Consider the following 17,405-nt stretch of genomic DNA (forward strand, 5'->3'; position numbering starts at 1 on the left):
GAGGGGAGCACCCCCACCACCAGCACGCAGCCCCTGAGGGGAGCACCCCCACCACCAGCATGCAGCCCCTGAGGGGAGCACCCCCACCACCAGCAATCAGCCCCTGAGGGGAGCACCCCCACCACCAGCCCTCAGCCCGAGGGGAGCGCCCCCACCGCCAGCAATCAGCCCCTGAGGGGAGCACCCCCACCACCAGCACTCAGCCCCTGAGGGGAGCACCCCCACCACCAGCAATCAGCCCCTGAGGGGAGGACCCCCACCACCAGCACTCAGCCCAAGGGGAGCACCCCCACCACCAGCACTCAGCCCCTGAGGGGAGCACCCCCACCACCAGCACACAGTCCCCGAGGGGAGCACCCCCAACACCAGCAGCCCCCGAGGGGAGCACCCCCACCACCAGCACACAGTCCCCGAGGGGAGCCCCCTCAACACCAGCAGCCCCCGAGGGGAGCACCCCCACCACCAGCACGCAGCCCAAGGGGAGCACCCTCACCACCAGCACGCAGCCCCTGAGGGGAGCACTCCCACCACCAGCACTCAGCCTGAGGGGAGCACCCCCACCACTAGCTCGCAGCCCGAGGGGAGCACCCTCCACACCAGCACACAGTCCCTGAGGGGAGCACCCCCACCACCAGCACACAGTCCCCGAGGGGAGCGCCCCCACCACCAGCACTCAGCCCCTGAGGGGAGCGCCCCCACCGCCAGCATGCAGCCCCTGAGGGCAGCACCCCCACCACCAGCACACAGTCCCCGAGGGGAGCACCCCCAACACCAGCACGCAGCCCCTGAGGGGAGCACCCCCACCACCAGCACTCAGCCCGAGGGGAGCGCCCCCACCGCCAGCACGCAGCCCCTGAGGGGAGCACCCCCACCACCAGCACTCAGCCTGAGGGGAGCGCCCCCACCGCCAGCATGCAGCCCCTGAGGGGAGCACTCCCACCACCAGCACTCAGCCTGAGGGGAGCACCCCCACCACCAGCACTCAGCCCGAGGGGAGCACTCCCACCACCAGCACACACTCCCTGAGGGGAGCACCCCCACCACCAGCACACAGTCCCCGAGGGGAGCGCCCCCACCACCAGCACGCAGCCCCCGAGGGGAGCACCCCCACCACCAGCATGCAGCCCCTGAGGGGAGCACCCCCAACACCAGCACTCAGCCCGAGGGGAGCACCCCCACCACTAGCACGCAGCCCGAGGGGAGCATCCTCCACACCAGCAGCCCCCGAGGGGAGCACCCCCAATACCAGCAGCCCCCAAGGGGAGCACCCCCACCACCAGCACACAGTCCCCGAGGGGAGCCCCCCCAACACCAGCACACAGTCCCCGAGGGGAGCACCCCCAACACCAGCAGCCCCCGAGGGGAGCACCCCCACCACCAGCACACAGTCCCCGAGGGGAGCCCCCCCCAACACCAGCAGCTCCCGAGGGGAGCACCCCCACCACTAGCACGCAGCCCCTGAGGGGAGCACCCCCACCACCAGCACTCAGCCTGAGGGGAGCACCCCCACCACTAGCACGCAGCCCCTGAGGGGAGCACCCCCACCACCAGCACTCAGCCTGAGGGGAGCACCCCCACCACTAGCTCGCACCCCGAGGGGAGCACCCTCCACACCAGCAGTCCCCGAGGGGAGCACCCCCAATACCAGCAGCCTCCAAGGGGAGCACCCCCACCACCAGCACACAGTCCCCGAGGGGAGCCCCCCCAACACCAGCACGCAGCCCGAGGGCCCTACCGTAGATCTTGAAGGCATAGTTTGCCTTGAGCTCGCGGGGAGCCGACTCACAGAGCACAGAGAACATGTCCACAAAGTCGTTGAAGGTGAGGTTGCCCTCGCCATCCTCTGAAAAAGCCTCTACGATCCTTTCCTTGAAGGGGTTCTCCTGGAGGAAACAGCCACAGTGGTTGTGTGGGTGCAGGGTGACCCTGGACGAGTGACCTGACCCCGAGCAACCCTCCACACCGTCCCACCCGCAAAGTGGGAACCACCACACCTGCGTGACTGGTTTGTGAGGGCAGACAAAGCACGGAAGGTGTGGATGTCAGTCCAGGCACCGCACTTCGTGTCCCACCCATCGCTCAGACCTGCACGGAGCAGGGCCAAAGTGTGCTCCCCACTGCCCCAAGGGGTGCACAGGGGTGCCTGCCACCATGGGGAGGAGAAGAGGAGGCCCAGGGCGCAGACAGCCCTTGGCTATGTGAGGTCAGGCCAGGGTCCTGCCGCGCAGAAGTGGGGCCCCAAAGGCTTGGAGAAATGAGCCCGGACAAGCAGTCAGACCCCGGGCCTCGATCAGCTCCAGGGGGCCCCTCCTCCGGGGAGCCACACCCGACTCCTCCCTCTGATCCCAGGTCTCTGGGGGCTCATGTTTCCTGGAGCCCCCACTCCAGCCCCCACTCTGTGCTGAGCCCAGGAGGCTCTGGAACAGCCGAGGGGCTGCTGCCAGACTGCCCACCCCTCCAGGGACCCTCTGAGCCATGGCCAGGCCGGTGCCTCACTACCCCTTGGGACAGAGGCGCCGGAGTGGCTGCCACGTGGTGCCCTGACCCCGGGAACACACACCCAAGTGCTGGCAGGGGGCTGCTGGCAGAGTTGCACAGCTGTGTGGAGTTGTGCCCCGAAAACCAACCTTCCCTACTGAGGGACTGCCCTCGACGTACTACAGGCAAGGAGCTCGTGAAATGAAACCTTCGTGTCAAATACCCATGTGGTGTGGTGTCCAGCAGGTACAGCCTCACCTGGGAACATGCTGCAAAACAGAATCTTAGTGCCCACCTGCTGGCCCAGACCAGCTGACCTTGACCTGCCGGCCCCGACCTGCTGACTCACACCTGCTGGCCCTGACCTCCCGACCTTGACCTGCTGGCCCCGACCTGCTGACCCACACATGCTGGCTCTGACCTGCTGGCCCTGACCCTGAACTCTTGACCCAGACCTGCTGACCTTGACCTGCTGACCCACACCTGGTGGCTCTGACCTGCTGACCCTGACCCTGACCTCCTGACATTGACCTGCTGGCCCAGACCTCCTAGCCCTGACCTGCTGACCCACACCTGCTGACCCACACCTGCTGGCTCTGACCTGCTGGCTCAGAGCTGCTGGCCCTGACCCTGACCTCCTGACCTTGACCTGCTGGCCCTGACCTGCTGACCCACACCTGCTGGCTCTGGCCTGATGGCCCTGACACTGACCTCCTGGCCCAGACCTGCTGACCTTGACTTGCTGGCTCAGACCTGCTGACCCTGACCTGCTGGCCTTGATCTGTTGGCCCTGACCTGCTCACCCAGACCTGCTGGCCCAGACCTTCTGACCTTGACCCGCTGACCCTGACCTCCTGGCCCAGACCTGCTGACCCTGATAAGATCTGCAGGCAGCCCTGTGCACGTTCAAGTCTGAGAAGTGATGGTGTGGATAGCCGTGCTAGAGAGGCTAATGCCAGACAGGGAGACAGAGGAATCTAGAAGAGCAGACATAAGGTCGGCCATGCACAGATGACCAGCCGTGTCACAAAGGGGCAAGCAGGTGACACAGACTATAGGGCAGCACTGACCACCCGTATGCAGTCCCCACACGTGTGGCGCATTTATTCAGAGAGTACAGGGGAGGAAACAGGCAGAGAGAGGTCCAGTGATCCTCTCAGGACCACACAGCCACCAAGGGCGGAGCCGGCTTCCACCAGGTCTGGGTGCCTCCGCTGCCTGCCCCCCAGCCCACCTGCCCAGCAGCAGCGGCCTCTGTCGTACCCGGAGCTCTGGCATCTGGATGATGAGGCTCATGGGCACATGGACGATGGGGCTCTTCCTATAGTCCATGGGGACGAGGTTGGGGGCCAGCTCGTAGAACCGTGCGTGCAACCTGCGAGGGAGGCAGAGGGAAAGAGCTGGGCGGGGGGGGTGGGGGGGTGTGTGCATCCCCTGAGTCCCTCTCGGCCGATGCTGCCCCACCTGCACCCAGCCCCCCGCTCCACACAGGCCCCATGGCCTTGCTCTGAGCGCAGGAAGTGGGGCCTGGGAGGGGGGGCAGCAGGCCCCCATGCTGATAACCGGGTCGTGTCCCCCACCCCCAGGTCTCCGTGTTCCCTCTCTGGGCCCCATAAAGGCCTTCTGTATGCCAGCGGTGTCGCCCCATTAATTCTGCCCCCGGCTGTGCACACAGGTGAGCTGCGCCCCCAGCTCTCAGCGTGGCAAACCGAGGCCTGAAGAGGTTAAGAGCCGTCTGTCCGGGGCCACACAACTGGAAGTACAAGGGACGTGGCTGGAACGAAGGCCCGGAGATCCAGGGCATTTACCCCTCCTCCCCAGTCCTTAAGCTGTCGAGCCCCGGCCGTTTGCTGCTGGGTCCCAAGCAGGCTCTGAGGGTTGGGTCTCTGGAATAGCCGCCGGCGGCACTCACGCCCACAGGCAGGCCCTGCCAGGGCCCCAGTCACTCCCACCTCCCACCCTGCCGGCAGCCCGGTCAGTGCTCAGGTGGCCCCAGGACACAAGCTGGCCTGAACGACTCGAGGACCCTCCAGGGTGTGGGACCTCCTGCCCCTAGCTCCCGGGGAGGCCCATCCTCCGTTATTCAGTCTTCTTCTGCCCCTAACATCCGGGAGAATAGCCCCCAAGTCCCGCCCCACACAAATGCAGCTCAGGTCAGATGAAATCGTGTCCAAGACGTGCTGCCAGATGGGGGGATGAGTTCAGGGGGCACCGACCAGGGGCTGAGGCGGGTGACCCACCCAAGGGGGGGCCTAGGACTCCTGGGAATTGGACTAAAGCATCCCCAGAGCCCCCGCCCTGCCTGGCCCACTCCCCTAAAGCCAGTGTTCTAAGTGGCTGGCCCACTGACACACCCCGGGCGCCCGCAACAGGCCCGCAGCCCTCTCCGGCCAAGCACTCTACTACCTGCCCGGTGCACACGTAACACCAGCCCCGTTTAGCGAGTCCTCACTCTGTGCCAGGCTCTGGGTCGATTCCCCCGTGTGGATGACTCAGTTTAATCCCTCAACCACCCTGGGAGGCGGATGCTGGTGTCTCTCTCAGGCCGCCCTGGCTCCGCATGGGCGGGGTGAACGCAGAGCAAAACGCCATGAGGCCACTCCCCCAGACGCAAGTCCCCACGAACGTCCAGAATCGCACAGAAGCGCCACCACTGGGAAACACAGGGCTGGAGGGAAATCCCAAAGCCCGACCCTCGTCAGTAGATACCCGAGTGACAGCATGGGGCCAGGACTCTCCGCCAGGGGCATTCAAGGCCTATCTTCGCTCTCGCTCCAAGTTGAGGAAAAACCTGTCCTTGTTTACTGTCCCCAAACACAGAACCAGCACTTGCATATCACAATTTACATAGCTGGTTTCACGTACTTGACAAACGTGCTAAACTTCTGTTACATTTCACCCTGCCCTTGACCTTTGACATGTGGGGTGTGATGCTGGGTGCCGTGGGCATTGCCCTCCACCTCCAAAGGCATGTAGGGTGGCCGCAGCACGAGCCACACGGCAGACTGAGGTCGGACCCCCACGGACCTCCCTATCGGCGAATGGGGGCTGTCCTGCTGTCCTCACACTTGCGGGGTCAGGGAGGATGGCATTAGCAAGGCCACCCGGCCCTCAGCTGCCTGCCCGCCAGGAGCACCCCACCAGGGAGGTGGGGAGAGGGCCGAGTGCTGGCAGATTGGGGTGTCCCCTGGGGCGGGAGGGCCGACTCCTGCCCTGACGCCAGGACTAAGGTGACCCTTCTATTTTATTTACTTATTTTTTCTAAGGCAAACTCAGAATTTGGAAGGCTGAATCACTGTGGGGAAACCGAACAGTCACCCCGTCCCAGTACAGGGCATGCTGGCCCTGTCCTAAGACCCCGGGGCAGAAGTCACACCTGTGCTGCTTCAACTCCCCGGAGTCCGGAGCAGTCGGGGAGGCGCCTCCCTGTTCATTTTAGAAACTTAGTAAGAACCTTGCTCGCAGAACCCGACGGGTGGCATCCAAAAGGGACCAACGACGCACACACAGATGCAAAACTCTCGTGAAATATTGATAAATCAAGTCCCACGGTATTGAGAGAGTGACACATTCAGACCGTGTAGGATTTAAGCCAGGAATACGCCGTTGGACTAACCCTTCGAAAATCTGTGACTACGAATCGTATTAATCGGCAAAAAAATTGTTTTGTCAAGTTGGTAGCTATATTTATGACCTGATGGGTGTATGGACACAGGAATAAAGGCCAAAATATGCACCACACATTTATGCTGTTGGCCCCTGCAAGGTGGGGGCAGATAGGAGCAAGAAGAAGGGGCCAGCTTTCACTTGTCACTTCACCTGCTCCCAAACTGCTTGAATTTGTAAAGTGGTCACTAAAATATAAATATTTTTAAGTAGTAATTTTATCAATAATAAAGCTTAAAATCCTCAGTAAAACAGAAACAAAGGGATGCTCTACCCCAAATCAACACCCCACACCACACCAGAGCCATCCCCAGAAAAGCCGGAGGCTGCCTATCACCACCGCTACAAGGCATCGCCCCGTGACCGTTGGCCACGGTGGTCAGTGCGGGAAGAGACGGTATATTTAAGTATTGGAAAGGAGGAGAATTATTATTTGCCAGAAAACCAAAAATAATCAGTTAAAAAACTATTTGAATGAGAAAGGGCTCAGTAGCCCTTTTGCACAAAATAGTTTTCTTTTTTTTAATGTTTTATTTTTGAGACAGAGAGAGACAGAGCATGAGTCTGGGGACGGGCAGAGAGAGAGGGAGACACAGAATCCAAAGCAGGCTCCAGGCTCTAAACTGTCAGCACAGAGACCGATACAGGGCTCGAACCCACGAACCATGAGGTCATGACCTGAGTCGAAGTCAGCTACTTAACTGACCGAGCCACCCAGGTGCCCTCAAAATAGTTTTCTATGTACCAGCATCAGCCTATTCAAAAATAAGATATAAAAGACCTAAATCACAATAGGAAAAAAAAATCACGCCCCCCCCCAACAACAACTAAGTATGAAAACCAAGTGTGTAAAAAGATGTAAAGTATCTGGGTGGCAAGGTAAGTGCCTCTATTTCCTGTCTCCACATTTCTGCCAAATGAAGACGATCCTAACTGAAACCTGCAGCGGTTTGTTTGAGAACTTGCCGACCACAATCAAAAAGAATGAAATCTTGGCATTTGCAACTACGTGGATGGAACTGGGGGGATTATGCTAGTCAGTCAGCGAAAGACAAACATCACATGACTTCACTCATATGAGGACTTTAAGAGACAAGACAGATGAACGAAGGGAAGGGAAGCGAAAATAATATAAAAACAGGGAGGGGGACAAAACAGAAGAGGTTCATAAATATGGGAAACAAACTGAGGGTTACTAGAGGGATTGTGGGAGGGGGGATGGGCTAAATGGGGAAGGGGCATTAAGGAATCTACTCCTGAAATCATTGCTTCGCTATATACTAACTTGGATGTAAATTTAAAAAAATAATTAAATTAGAAAACAAAACAAAGAACTTGCCGACCAGATTCAAAAGTCTGTGTGAAAGCACCAGTGTGGGAGGGGGGGCGGGCCTGAAAGAGGGCACCCGGGGGGGGGGGCGTCTGCCCCTCAGCTGTGACAACAGAGTCTGAGGGGACAGCCGGTCACCTCGCGGACCAGAGCGGCACAGACACGGCGCAGCACGGGTGTGAGGACAGTCCACGACAAAGAGCATTTGAAATCACTGGGAGAAGCGGATTCTTCTGGAAGTCGCAGACTGGTTGGTGGTCCGCATTTGGGCTCAGCGCTCACGTACATATAATTAAATTAAATTGAAACAGTAATCCAAACTTGGGTTGCCAAAACTTACAAGTGAAAACAGGACACGAAAAGTCTGGACTGTTCCGGGCCAATGAGCGGCGGTTCCTGCAGAGTCCCCCGAAAGCCACCACCGCGTGGGTGGGCCCGACTGTGGGCTAGAACCCCGGGGCAGTCAGTAAATGACTGGGGGAATGGAAGACAAAGACGCAACGGCCAGCGTGACTGAGGAAGGAGGGAGACGGGACCTCACGCAGGGCAGCTGGCAGAGCAGATGGTTCAAAAGTGCTCTCAGGGGGGCGCCTGGGTGGCGCAGTCGGTTAGGCATCCGACTTCAGCCAGGTCACGATCTCGCGGTCCGTGAGTTCGAGCCCCGCATCAGGCTCTGGGCTGATGGCTCGGAGCCTGGAGCCTGTTTCCGATTCTGTGTCTCCCTCTCTCTCTGCCCCTCCCCCGTTCATGCTCTGTCTCTCTCTGTCCCAAAAATAAATAAAAAACGAAAAAAAAAAAAAAAAGTGCTCTCAGGGGTGGGGGGCAATTTAGCAGTAAAAATCAAAAGTCTTAAGAATGTGTATACCAAGAAAGAAAGAAAGAAAGAAAGAAAGAGAGAAAGGGAGAGAGACAGAGAGAGAGAGAGAGAGAGAGAGAAAGAAAGAAAGAAAGAAAGAAAGGGAGAGAGACAGAGAGAGAAAGAAAGAAAGAAAGAAAGAAAGAAAGAAAGGTCTATACCTTTCAATTCAGAAATCTGTTAGGAACTTATCCCAGGGGCGCCCGGGTGGCTCAGTCAGTTAAGCGGCCGACTTCTGCTTAGGTCATGGTCTCACGGTTCGTAGGTTCGAGGCCCTCCATCGGCCTCTGTGCTGACAGCTCAGAGCCTGGAGCCTGTTTCCGATTCTGTGTCTCCCTCTCTCTCTGTCCCTCCCCCGCTCATACTCTGTCTCTCTTTCTCTCAAAAATAAATAAACGTTAAAAAAAGTTTAAAACAAAAAGAAGAAAAAAGAAATTTACCGCAGGGGTGTGGGGCACAGCCGTGCTGTCACAAGACTAATTACAATGGTCAAGTGCTGAAAACCTACGCGTCCAGCCAAATGAATTAAGGATGTGGCAAGATCATGTTTTTAAACCTATTTTTAAAGTTTGCTTAAGGAAAAGCAATTTTGGGGCGCCTGGGTGGCGCAGTCGGTTAAGCGTCCGGCTTCAGCCAGGTCACGATCTCGCGGTCCGTGAGTTCGAGCCCCGCGTCAGGCTCTGGGCCGATGGCTCGGAGCCTGGAGCCTGTTTCCGATTCTGTGTCTCCCTCTCTCTCTGCCCCTCCCCCGTTCATGCTCTGTCTCTCTCTGTCCCAAAAATAAATAAAAAACGTTGAAAAAAAAAATTTAAAAAAATAAAAATAAAAAAAAAAAGGAAAAGCAATTTTAAGCACATTATAAAACAACATGAGACACATTTTTGATAAACACAGAGGAAAAATACTGACACGATACACAGCAAAACATCAACGCTCATCACCGCCAAGTGATGGGGTTACAAGTAATTTTTGTCTTCTCTCGACTGGCTTTATTTCTGATTTTTTTTTAATGTTTATTTACTCACTTTGAGAGAGAGAGAGAGAGTGAGCAGGGAGGGGCAGAGAGATGGAGAGAGAGAATCCCAAGCAGGATCCGCACTGTCAGCACAGAGCCCGACACGGGGCTCGAACTCATGAACCGTGAGACCATGACCTGAGACAAAACCAAGAGTCAGATGCTCACCTGACTGAGCCCCCCAGGCACCTCTGTTTTCGAATTTCTCTGTGGTCATCACATATCACATATGAAATAAAAAGCTTAAAGTAATTAAAACAGAGCCCACAGAGTTTTCAGCACGTTGAGAAACCAAGGTACGAAACACTGACGCAGGGAAACACTCTGCGGTGCTAGCTTGAGGGCCTCTCTGCACCGGGGGGCAAGGACTCGGGTCCCCTCACCGAGGAGCACAGGCCCACGGGGGGCAGAGGGCAGGCAGAGTGCCACCTGGGACCTGCTAGGAAGAGGGCTCCGCATGAGGGTGGAAAAGGTCATGCGAGTAACTGAATCCACGTGGCAGTGGCGGGGGAGGCGGGGGGGGGGGGGGGGGGGGCCCCCGGGGGGGGGGGGGGGCCCCGGGGGCCCGGGGGGGGGAACCGCCGATGGTTATCGTGACCCAGGGCCGCTGCAAGGAGAACCTGTGCTCGGGTTTCCTCCGTGCCACCCACCGGGCCAGGGCTGGGGGCAGCTCACCAGGCGGGCCGGGGCCCGGCTCTGCCGACGGCCTGCCGCACGCTGCCGAGCTGGGCTCCGGGCCCCGGTTGCCCTGCCTGGACCTGAGGTGTGAATGGTGGAGAGGGCTCACCCGGCAGGGGTGGTCAGTCCCTGGTAGGCTTCACTGGCCCTCGCTGGGGCCCAGAGAGAAGGTTGGAGAAAAGAGAAGGGGCCAAAATGGAACGCAGCTATCGTGGTTCCTCCAGGGGCCACAATCCCATGTGCTGCCTGCTCTCACCACCCCTGCCGAGGGTGCACGGGTGGGCCATAAAACCCCAAGCGGCCCTGTGTTGTGCTGAACACAGGGGCCTGCTGGGGGCGGGGGGACAGTGCAGAGACAGGGAATGACCCACAGCAGGCGCTCCATCCCCCGCCCCCTCCTCCTGACATGACCACTTTGCAGAAAAAGCACCGGGTCTGGTCCCTTGGGTCCCCAGTGAGTGTTAACACAGTGGCAGAGCCTGAATGAACCAGGGACGGGACAAGCAGGAAGGGGCATCCAGCAGCCAGAAGGGATCCTACCCGTGTCTGGACCCCAGGCCCGGCCTGGGCTCTGGGTCGAGCTACAGAGGCTGGGGCGCTGAAGCGTTCAGAGTTGGGCAGGCCAGGACTGCGCGGCATCCCCCCATCTGCCTGGGGCTCGCCACTTGCCAGGGGACAAGGGACACCCCAAAGACCTGCCATGTTTAGTCTAATGCCTGGCCTTCGTGCCACGTGCCCGTACCACGGGCAACCTTGCTGCTCTCAGTGAGACCACTGGAGGTGGGCATGGGGTGAAGCAGGCCTGTGTCCTTGGCCCTGCTGCTCCTGGCCTGGAATGTTCTCTCATGGCCAAGCCTACTCCTTCTTCGCCCACGTGGTCTTCAAGCGCTCACTGGGGGTTACCAGGTGCTGCGCCCAATTACGGGGCGGGGAGGCTGGGGCCCGGCTGACTGCGACTTCAGGGGGAGCAAAGCACATGAGCCAGGAACCCCTGGAGCATCCAGGACACTATAAGAGCAGTGACACAGGGGACACGAGCAGGACACATGAGCTGGGGTGGCATGGACGACCACGGAGGTGGGTCTGGAAGGGGGCACGGGAACGATGTGGGTACCAGAGGTGAAGAAGGGGCCGCTGGGCAGCGGAGACAAGCTTTCGCTGCCAGAGCAGGAATGAGCACGGGCCTCGGAGGACGAGCAGCCGGGGTGTGGCCTCTCCAGAGGCGGGGGCCCTGCACAGACGATGAACGTGGTGAGGCTTCGGTGAGGGTCGGTGCCCAGGACGCCACCGGCAACGGCTGTCGTTACGGCTCTGAGGGCCACCCCGTCCAGACGGGGACCCCACCCCACACATCATTCAAGTCACAGACCAAATCCCACTGTGCAAACACCGCGCCCTGGTGCTCCCGCCTCTCAGCCCTGCCATGAGGTAAGTGTCCCCGCCCCCACTTTACAGAAGAAGCGAGGCTGAGGCTCGAAGCTTGCCCGGGGCCACACAGCTAGGATGCGGGAGTAGGGCCCAGGTCTGCTGATGCCACAGCCGGGGCTCGGCCCATCACCCCGCCTCTCCAAGGTGGAGAAGTGGGGACCCCTGTCTACCCGGGGGCAGGCTGAAGAGTGTCCGGGGCAGAGGGGAAAGGCGGAGGGAGCTGCCCGTGTGAGTGGAGTGGTCAGGACAGTGACAAAGCACAGCTCGCCTGGGAAGCTGCTACAGGCTCTAGCCCCAGCCCGCCCATCGGCCTCCGGGGAAAGCGGTCCTGTGACCTCGCCGGCTTTTAACGCCACCTGGTAGCTCAGGCACAGGGCCCGTGAGAGGCCGGGCCTGGCATCCTGTGGGTCTTGCTCACTGCCTGGGCCTGGGGCTCCAAGGCTGCCAACCCCCTTCCTCTCTTCCCTCAAAGCCCGCCTCCTCCATCCCAAAGAAAGGAGTTGTCCCGGAAAGGGAAGAGCCCCTGGCAGGCAGCTCAGGCATGCTGGGGGCATGCAGGCCAGGCCCTTGACTTCTGGGCCTCCCAGGGCAGAGGGACATCAGGGCTGGAGCCAGAGGGCATTTCAGGGACCCCGAGTCTGACAGATCTCCGGACACGGTCAAATAAACAGCAAGGGGCCTGGAGTCAGAGGCCAGGTCTTCAGGCCCCACAGCCAAGTAGGGACAAAAGGTTTTCCTGTTACAAGGTCGCAGGGAGGATAAAATGAAAACGTGCCTGAAACGGCCCCCCAAAGAGCCGGGCACGCAAGACGGAGACACTTGATTCCTGGCAGAAGGGTCTGGGTGCCGGGCGGGGTGGGAAGTTCTCCAGCTCACAGCGGCCTGCGCTTGGCTCCCGACAGGCAGATGCCCCCCTCGGTCCCAGCCCGTGCAGCCAGCCCACGTGAGGTGCCCGGCCCAGCTCCAGCGGGCGAACCGCAGGCCACACTTACTTGAGGATGTCCTTCTTATTGAAGAAGGTGCAGTCCTGTGAAGGGAAAACACACACACAGTCCGCTGCAGGGCCCACGCCCCGCTTTCCCTCGGGACCTCTCGGGAACCGCCTCGGCCTGGGCAGAGAGCAGCCTGGTGGCCGGGAAGCCACCTCCTGAAGCTGTGGCCTGGCCCAGGGAACTGCAGCATGGTGTGGGGGTCTGTGGGGCAGCCTTGGGGGCGTGCACGCACAGGCAGGGGGACGAGCCGGAGGTGGATGGCACTGACTTGTAGTCTGCTCTGTGGGACGGCGGGGAAAGGGGCTGGGAGACCAGTCAGGAGGTAAGGCCGGCAGGGTCTCAGCTGCAGGGGGCGCCATCCACACTGCAGCGCGAGATCGGTGCCCCGCGTCGTGTGCCATGTGTCCCAGGCACAGAGATGGAAGGCCCCGGGCACACAGGCTGGGGAAACACCGGCATCTACGTGGCATCTGAAGCCACAGGAATAGAGGGGGTCACACGGGGAGGCGGTGGAGGCCAGGTGAGCGGAAGCGAGGGGAGGAGGAGGCAGGGGGCAGCGGCTAGGATCCTCAGGGTGGGGGCAGCGCTCGGGTCCTAAGGTCGCCCAGTTATAAACTGGTCTCCGGTGTCCTGCCTTGTCTGTGTGACCTGCCTCTGTCCACGGGCCGGCCTGCCTGGTGGCGGCGGCTGTGGTGTCTGGCCACGGTGTGACGTATGGAGGCAAAAACACCCCAGGGATGAAGGGCTTTTGTGCTTATCCTGGCCCTGGCCCCCCTGCCCTCGCCGCCGTTGCCCCTGGGGATGTGCTGACCAGGGGCTCACAGCCGCGGCCCAGGCTTGCAGCCAGCCAGGCCTGCCCCGCGTGAGACCCGGAGTCCCTGGGCACCGGCGCAGCTGTGCCGCACACTCAGGAAGCCCAGAGAGGAGGCGCCCGCGGGAGGGCTGGAAAGGGGGAGCCAGTGGGAACTTCCGGGTCCCCTGTCACCCAGTCTGCCGCCCAGGAGTTAGGCCAAAGGCCCGCTGGCCGCCCTGCCCTTCTCGGACCCCAGGGACTTGTCCTAGGGGGCCAGGCTTTGCCCTAGGCAATAGCTCCTCTGCCCCCACCCTCACCAAGCTCGGAGTCCCTGTCTCCGACTCAGGCGGGGACGGATTTCCTGAAGACCCTGGAGCAGGCCCCAAAGGCAGCCTAGCTGAGTCTTCAGGCACAGACCCTCCTCGGCCCCTCCCAACCTGCCTGGTGGGGGTGTTGGCATAACCAGGGACAGGGAGAGGCCCTGGCCTCCCCTCTTCCCCTCTGCTCTCCTTTCTCCCATGCCCTGGGTTGAAAAGGAAATATCTAGGTCCTGACCCAAAGGCCCTACGAGCGAAAGGACCCTGGTCCCTTATCACAACCACTTACACCTGTCTACATCAACCGTCCTCAAGGTGTGGTTCCAGGACTGGCCGCACCAGTATCACCTGGGGACTTAGTGCAAATGCAGGTGCTCAGGCTCCACTCCAGACCTGCTGCACCAGAAATTCTGGGGGTGGGGCCCAGGAATCCAAATCTTTCCAAGATGCTCCACCCGCAGTGATGCTGTTGCTAAAACGAGGCCCTCAGCTCTGGAGCAGAATCACCTGGGGTGGAGCCTGGCATCAGAGTTTGCAGAGACATTCCATGACTGCAACGTGCAGCCCAGGCTGAGAACCACACCCCACCCCATCCGTGATCACCACAGGCCTGGTCCGTGGGGGCTCTGGTTATCCAATTTTGTTCAACCCTCGTCCCTAGCCCATGGTGGGGGGAGGGGGGGAAGGCAGGCAGGCATTATCTCCCCACTCTACAGATGGGAAAACCGAGGTTCGGTGAAGTTGAATAGCTTGCTCTAAGTTGCACACGCAGCCCAGAGGGCTGACTGCAACCTGGGGCTTTTGCTTCTTGACTGCAGTCCACAGACTGTAGAGTCCAGCCATGACCATGTCCACTGACCGTTTCATGTCCTGCCCCGGCCGTGTACTCCACATCCAGCGCCATGGGTGCTCGACACAGGGCTCCGGGATGAGGAACAGGTCTTCCCATGTAAGCCCTCCACACGCTTCACTGGCTGCAGGATGTCTCACAAAAGGCATTGGCCCTGCTTAACCGAACTTTCTCCTCGTCCTGAACACGTGGCAGCAGCTGTTTGTAGGTTCTCAACATTACCACCTAACTGCCACAAACCTGCTCACCCACTAACGTTTTGCTTTTTCTTCTGTTGACCTTGCTTGGACCTCATCCCAGGGAGGCAGCTCCTAGGGGGTGAGCGTGGCAAGTACCGTAAAGGCTTCTCAGGATTCTGGCAGTGTTGGCAGAGAATAAGGTTTTGTACTCAGATTCTAAGTGTCTTGTCTTGCCTTGGATCCTTGGGTGGAGACAGAGGAGGGGGTCCCCAGGTGAGTTACAGGGCTTGCTCTTAACTGAAAATGTGGGCTGCCTGTGAGACTTGAATGGCCAGAGGAGCAGTGGTGGGTTCTGAGGGAGGCTGGGAGCCCTGCTCTGCAGTTTGAGGGGTCTGGGAGATTGATCTGGAGGGCAGAGAAGTCTGGAAAGAAACCTGAACTTGGGAATCACTGGCACCTGAGGACTGGGGAAAGGGGGCCATAACTGGGAGCCTGGCAGGCGTGGGGCTGGATGGAGCGCAGAGGGCGGGAGACTGGCGCTCTCAGGTTTCGTCAGCTCTCATTCCTCCCACCCTGCCCGGCTCTGGTGGAGGATCACAACCCAGCACTGGGACTGGCTCCCAAGTGTAACCCAACGCTAGGCTGGTGTGAGCGGAAACTCAGGCTCCCCACCCCCCATGGGGCTATGCTTCACTTCTGGGCAGGGTCCGCCTGCTTGCCTGTGCCACCCCCCAGCCTTCACCCACGTGCTCCCCTCCACCCAGACGCCTCCTTCTGGGCCTGCGGGGGCCTACCTTTCAAAGGCCCTGCTCAAGCACTGCATTCTCTCTGAATCTTGCAGAGCAAAAGTTCCCCTTCCCTCCGGGTCTTCCACGGACCACTAGTACCCTCCTTCCCTGGAGCACATCGTACTCTCACGAGGCCAAGGTTGACCTCTCCGGGACAAAGAGCATACACAGGCCCTGCCCCCAAACAAAAGCAGTGAGCCTTGGATTAACGGATTCAAATTCCAGTTTGAGCCTGGACTGTGCCAGGCACTGAGTGGCTCCTCGGCCTTTGTCTACTCTTCTGTGGAATGGGGCTGATAATCCCCAGATTATCTGGGGATTATCAGAATCTAGGATCTGAGGATCCTAGAGGGTATCCGTTCCAATGCCTGGCACACAGCAGTGCTCCATGAATGTGGCTTCCTGGTCCTTCTCAGGGCCTCACATGGAGCTGATAACCATTACTGACGGCCAGCGTTTCCGAGGAGAAGGGGCCTCAGAGGATTCACACTTCAGGCCCATTACCAAAAGAAATATTCATGAAGGCAACAGGCAGCCACAGGAGACACTGCCGATGTGCCTCTCTCCCACAGCACTCTCCAAGCAGGCCCCCTCTGACCAGGGGAGTCGGGCAGAGGCGTCCCAGTTGGGTCTTGAAGGATGAGGGAAATCTGAAGGGGCGTCCCAGAGCATGGGCAAAGGGAGGGAGGAAGGAGGCCAGCGACAGCCCAGGGGTGGCTGCCGCACACAGGGCAGGGAAGGAGCCCCGGAGGCTGGCCAGGGCCCCATCAAGTCAGGGGGCTGGGCTTCATCCTGCAACCACACAAGCCTCCCCATGGCAGAAGGGCTTCGGGGCCTCGGATCTGGGCAGTTTCCTGGCTCTGGAGGCAGCAGGTGCTAGGAGGGTCTTAGCAGGTGGCTGCTGGGGGCTGAGGGACCTTGCAGGGGGGCGTGGGAACGGGCACATGGCCTGCCTTCTTGCTCCAATTATTTCCATGCTGGGGCCAGAGGTAGAGACCCCAAACGGGTAAACAGGACACCCCCAACGTAAATCTGACTTGGGGTCTGATACACCTCACTCCCCACCAGGACAGGCCCCCAGGTCATTTCTGCTCTGCAGAGACTCATTCTCCTGGGCTGATTCCTGGGATCGGGGACCCTCCCTGCAGCCCACGTTTCATGACCCTCCAACTCCGTGCCAAGGTGGGCGCTGGGACAGGTGTCTGGGGAGGGGTTCGAGGCCAGCGAGGGGCCAAGAGTATGAAGGCTAAACGGGGATGAAAAGGAACGGCTACCGCGAGGAAAGCGCTATCAACGCAAGGGTGGGGAAACTGAGGCTGCAAGTCACATCCCAAGGTCACGCTCCTACCTGAAGGCAGGGGCAGAGTCCGAACCCAGTAACTGGCTTTGGGGGCCTCGGCACGCGGCCAAAAGCAGGGGAGGGCGGGCGCCGGCTCACCTGGTAGTTGTCCAGCTGCTCCTCCGTGAAGATGGTCTGCTTGTTGCCCATGGCGGTCGCCGCGCCGTCGTCCGGGCGCCGAGCCCGAGCCCGCGGCCACCCGGAGGCGGGAGTGCGACCGGAGCCGGGCGGGGAGAGGCCGGGCGATCCCGCCCCGCCCCGCGGTGCGGTGCGCCCACCCCGTCAGGGGGCGGCCCCTTCCCTCCGCGGGAGGGGCTGCCCGGCCTCTCCCCGCCTCACTTCCGGCTGGGCGGGGCCAGGATTGGGGCGGGGCGCAGCCGGGACCTCCAGCTGGGCGGGGCCAGAACTCCCTGCTGGGCGGGGCCAGGACCCCCGGCTGGGCGGGGCCAGGACTCCTGGCTCGGCGGGCGGGCCCTCCGCTGCAAAGGATGGGTCAGTGAGTTGGCCTTTCTTTGCAGGTGAGCGGACCTCTGGCCTCTGCGCGGGGGGGAGGGGTGTGTGCATCTCGGGCCCTCTGGGTTCCTTAGCGGGACAGGATTCACTAGCCTTTCTTTGCATCTTTGGCTGCACACGAGACCGAGGAGGATTTACAGGACTTACCGTGTCCAGTGAAGTGTGACAAAGGCCAGGAACTTT

General features: G+C 60.3%; 1 protein-coding gene across 4 annotated transcripts in view; it reads right to left on the reverse strand.

Moving 5' to 3' along the window:
• The window catches only part of CIB2 (calcium and integrin binding family member 2), a 19,953-nt gene extending 2,956 nt beyond the window's left edge, over window positions 1-16,997 (reverse strand). Inside the window, exons 1-5 of one of the 4 annotated variants that reach the window (XM_049614407.1) lie at window positions 16,809-16,997; window positions 12,444-12,478; window positions 11,138-11,254; window positions 3,742-3,853; window positions 1,736-1,883 (exon numbers count right to left, since the gene is read on the reverse strand). In XM_049614407.1, the coding sequence (XP_049470364.1) occupies window positions 1,736-1,883; window positions 3,742-3,853; window positions 11,138-11,254; window positions 12,444-12,478; window positions 16,809-16,859 (463 nt within the window). In that variant the 5' untranslated portion in view covers window positions 16,860-16,997. The remainder of the gene's footprint in view (window positions 1-1,735; window positions 1,884-3,741; window positions 3,854-11,137; window positions 11,255-12,443; window positions 12,479-16,808) is intronic. The other 3 variants (XM_049614405.1, XM_049614403.1, XM_049614406.1) reach the window with 3 other exon arrangements.
• Window positions 16,998-17,405: the final 408 nt, after the last annotated feature.

This window comes from Panthera uncia (genome assembly GCF_023721935.1).
Source record: "Panthera uncia isolate 11264 chromosome B3 unlocalized genomic scaffold, Puncia_PCG_1.0 HiC_scaffold_2, whole genome shotgun sequence".
NCBI lineage: Eukaryota > Metazoa > Chordata > Mammalia > Carnivora > Felidae > Panthera > Panthera uncia.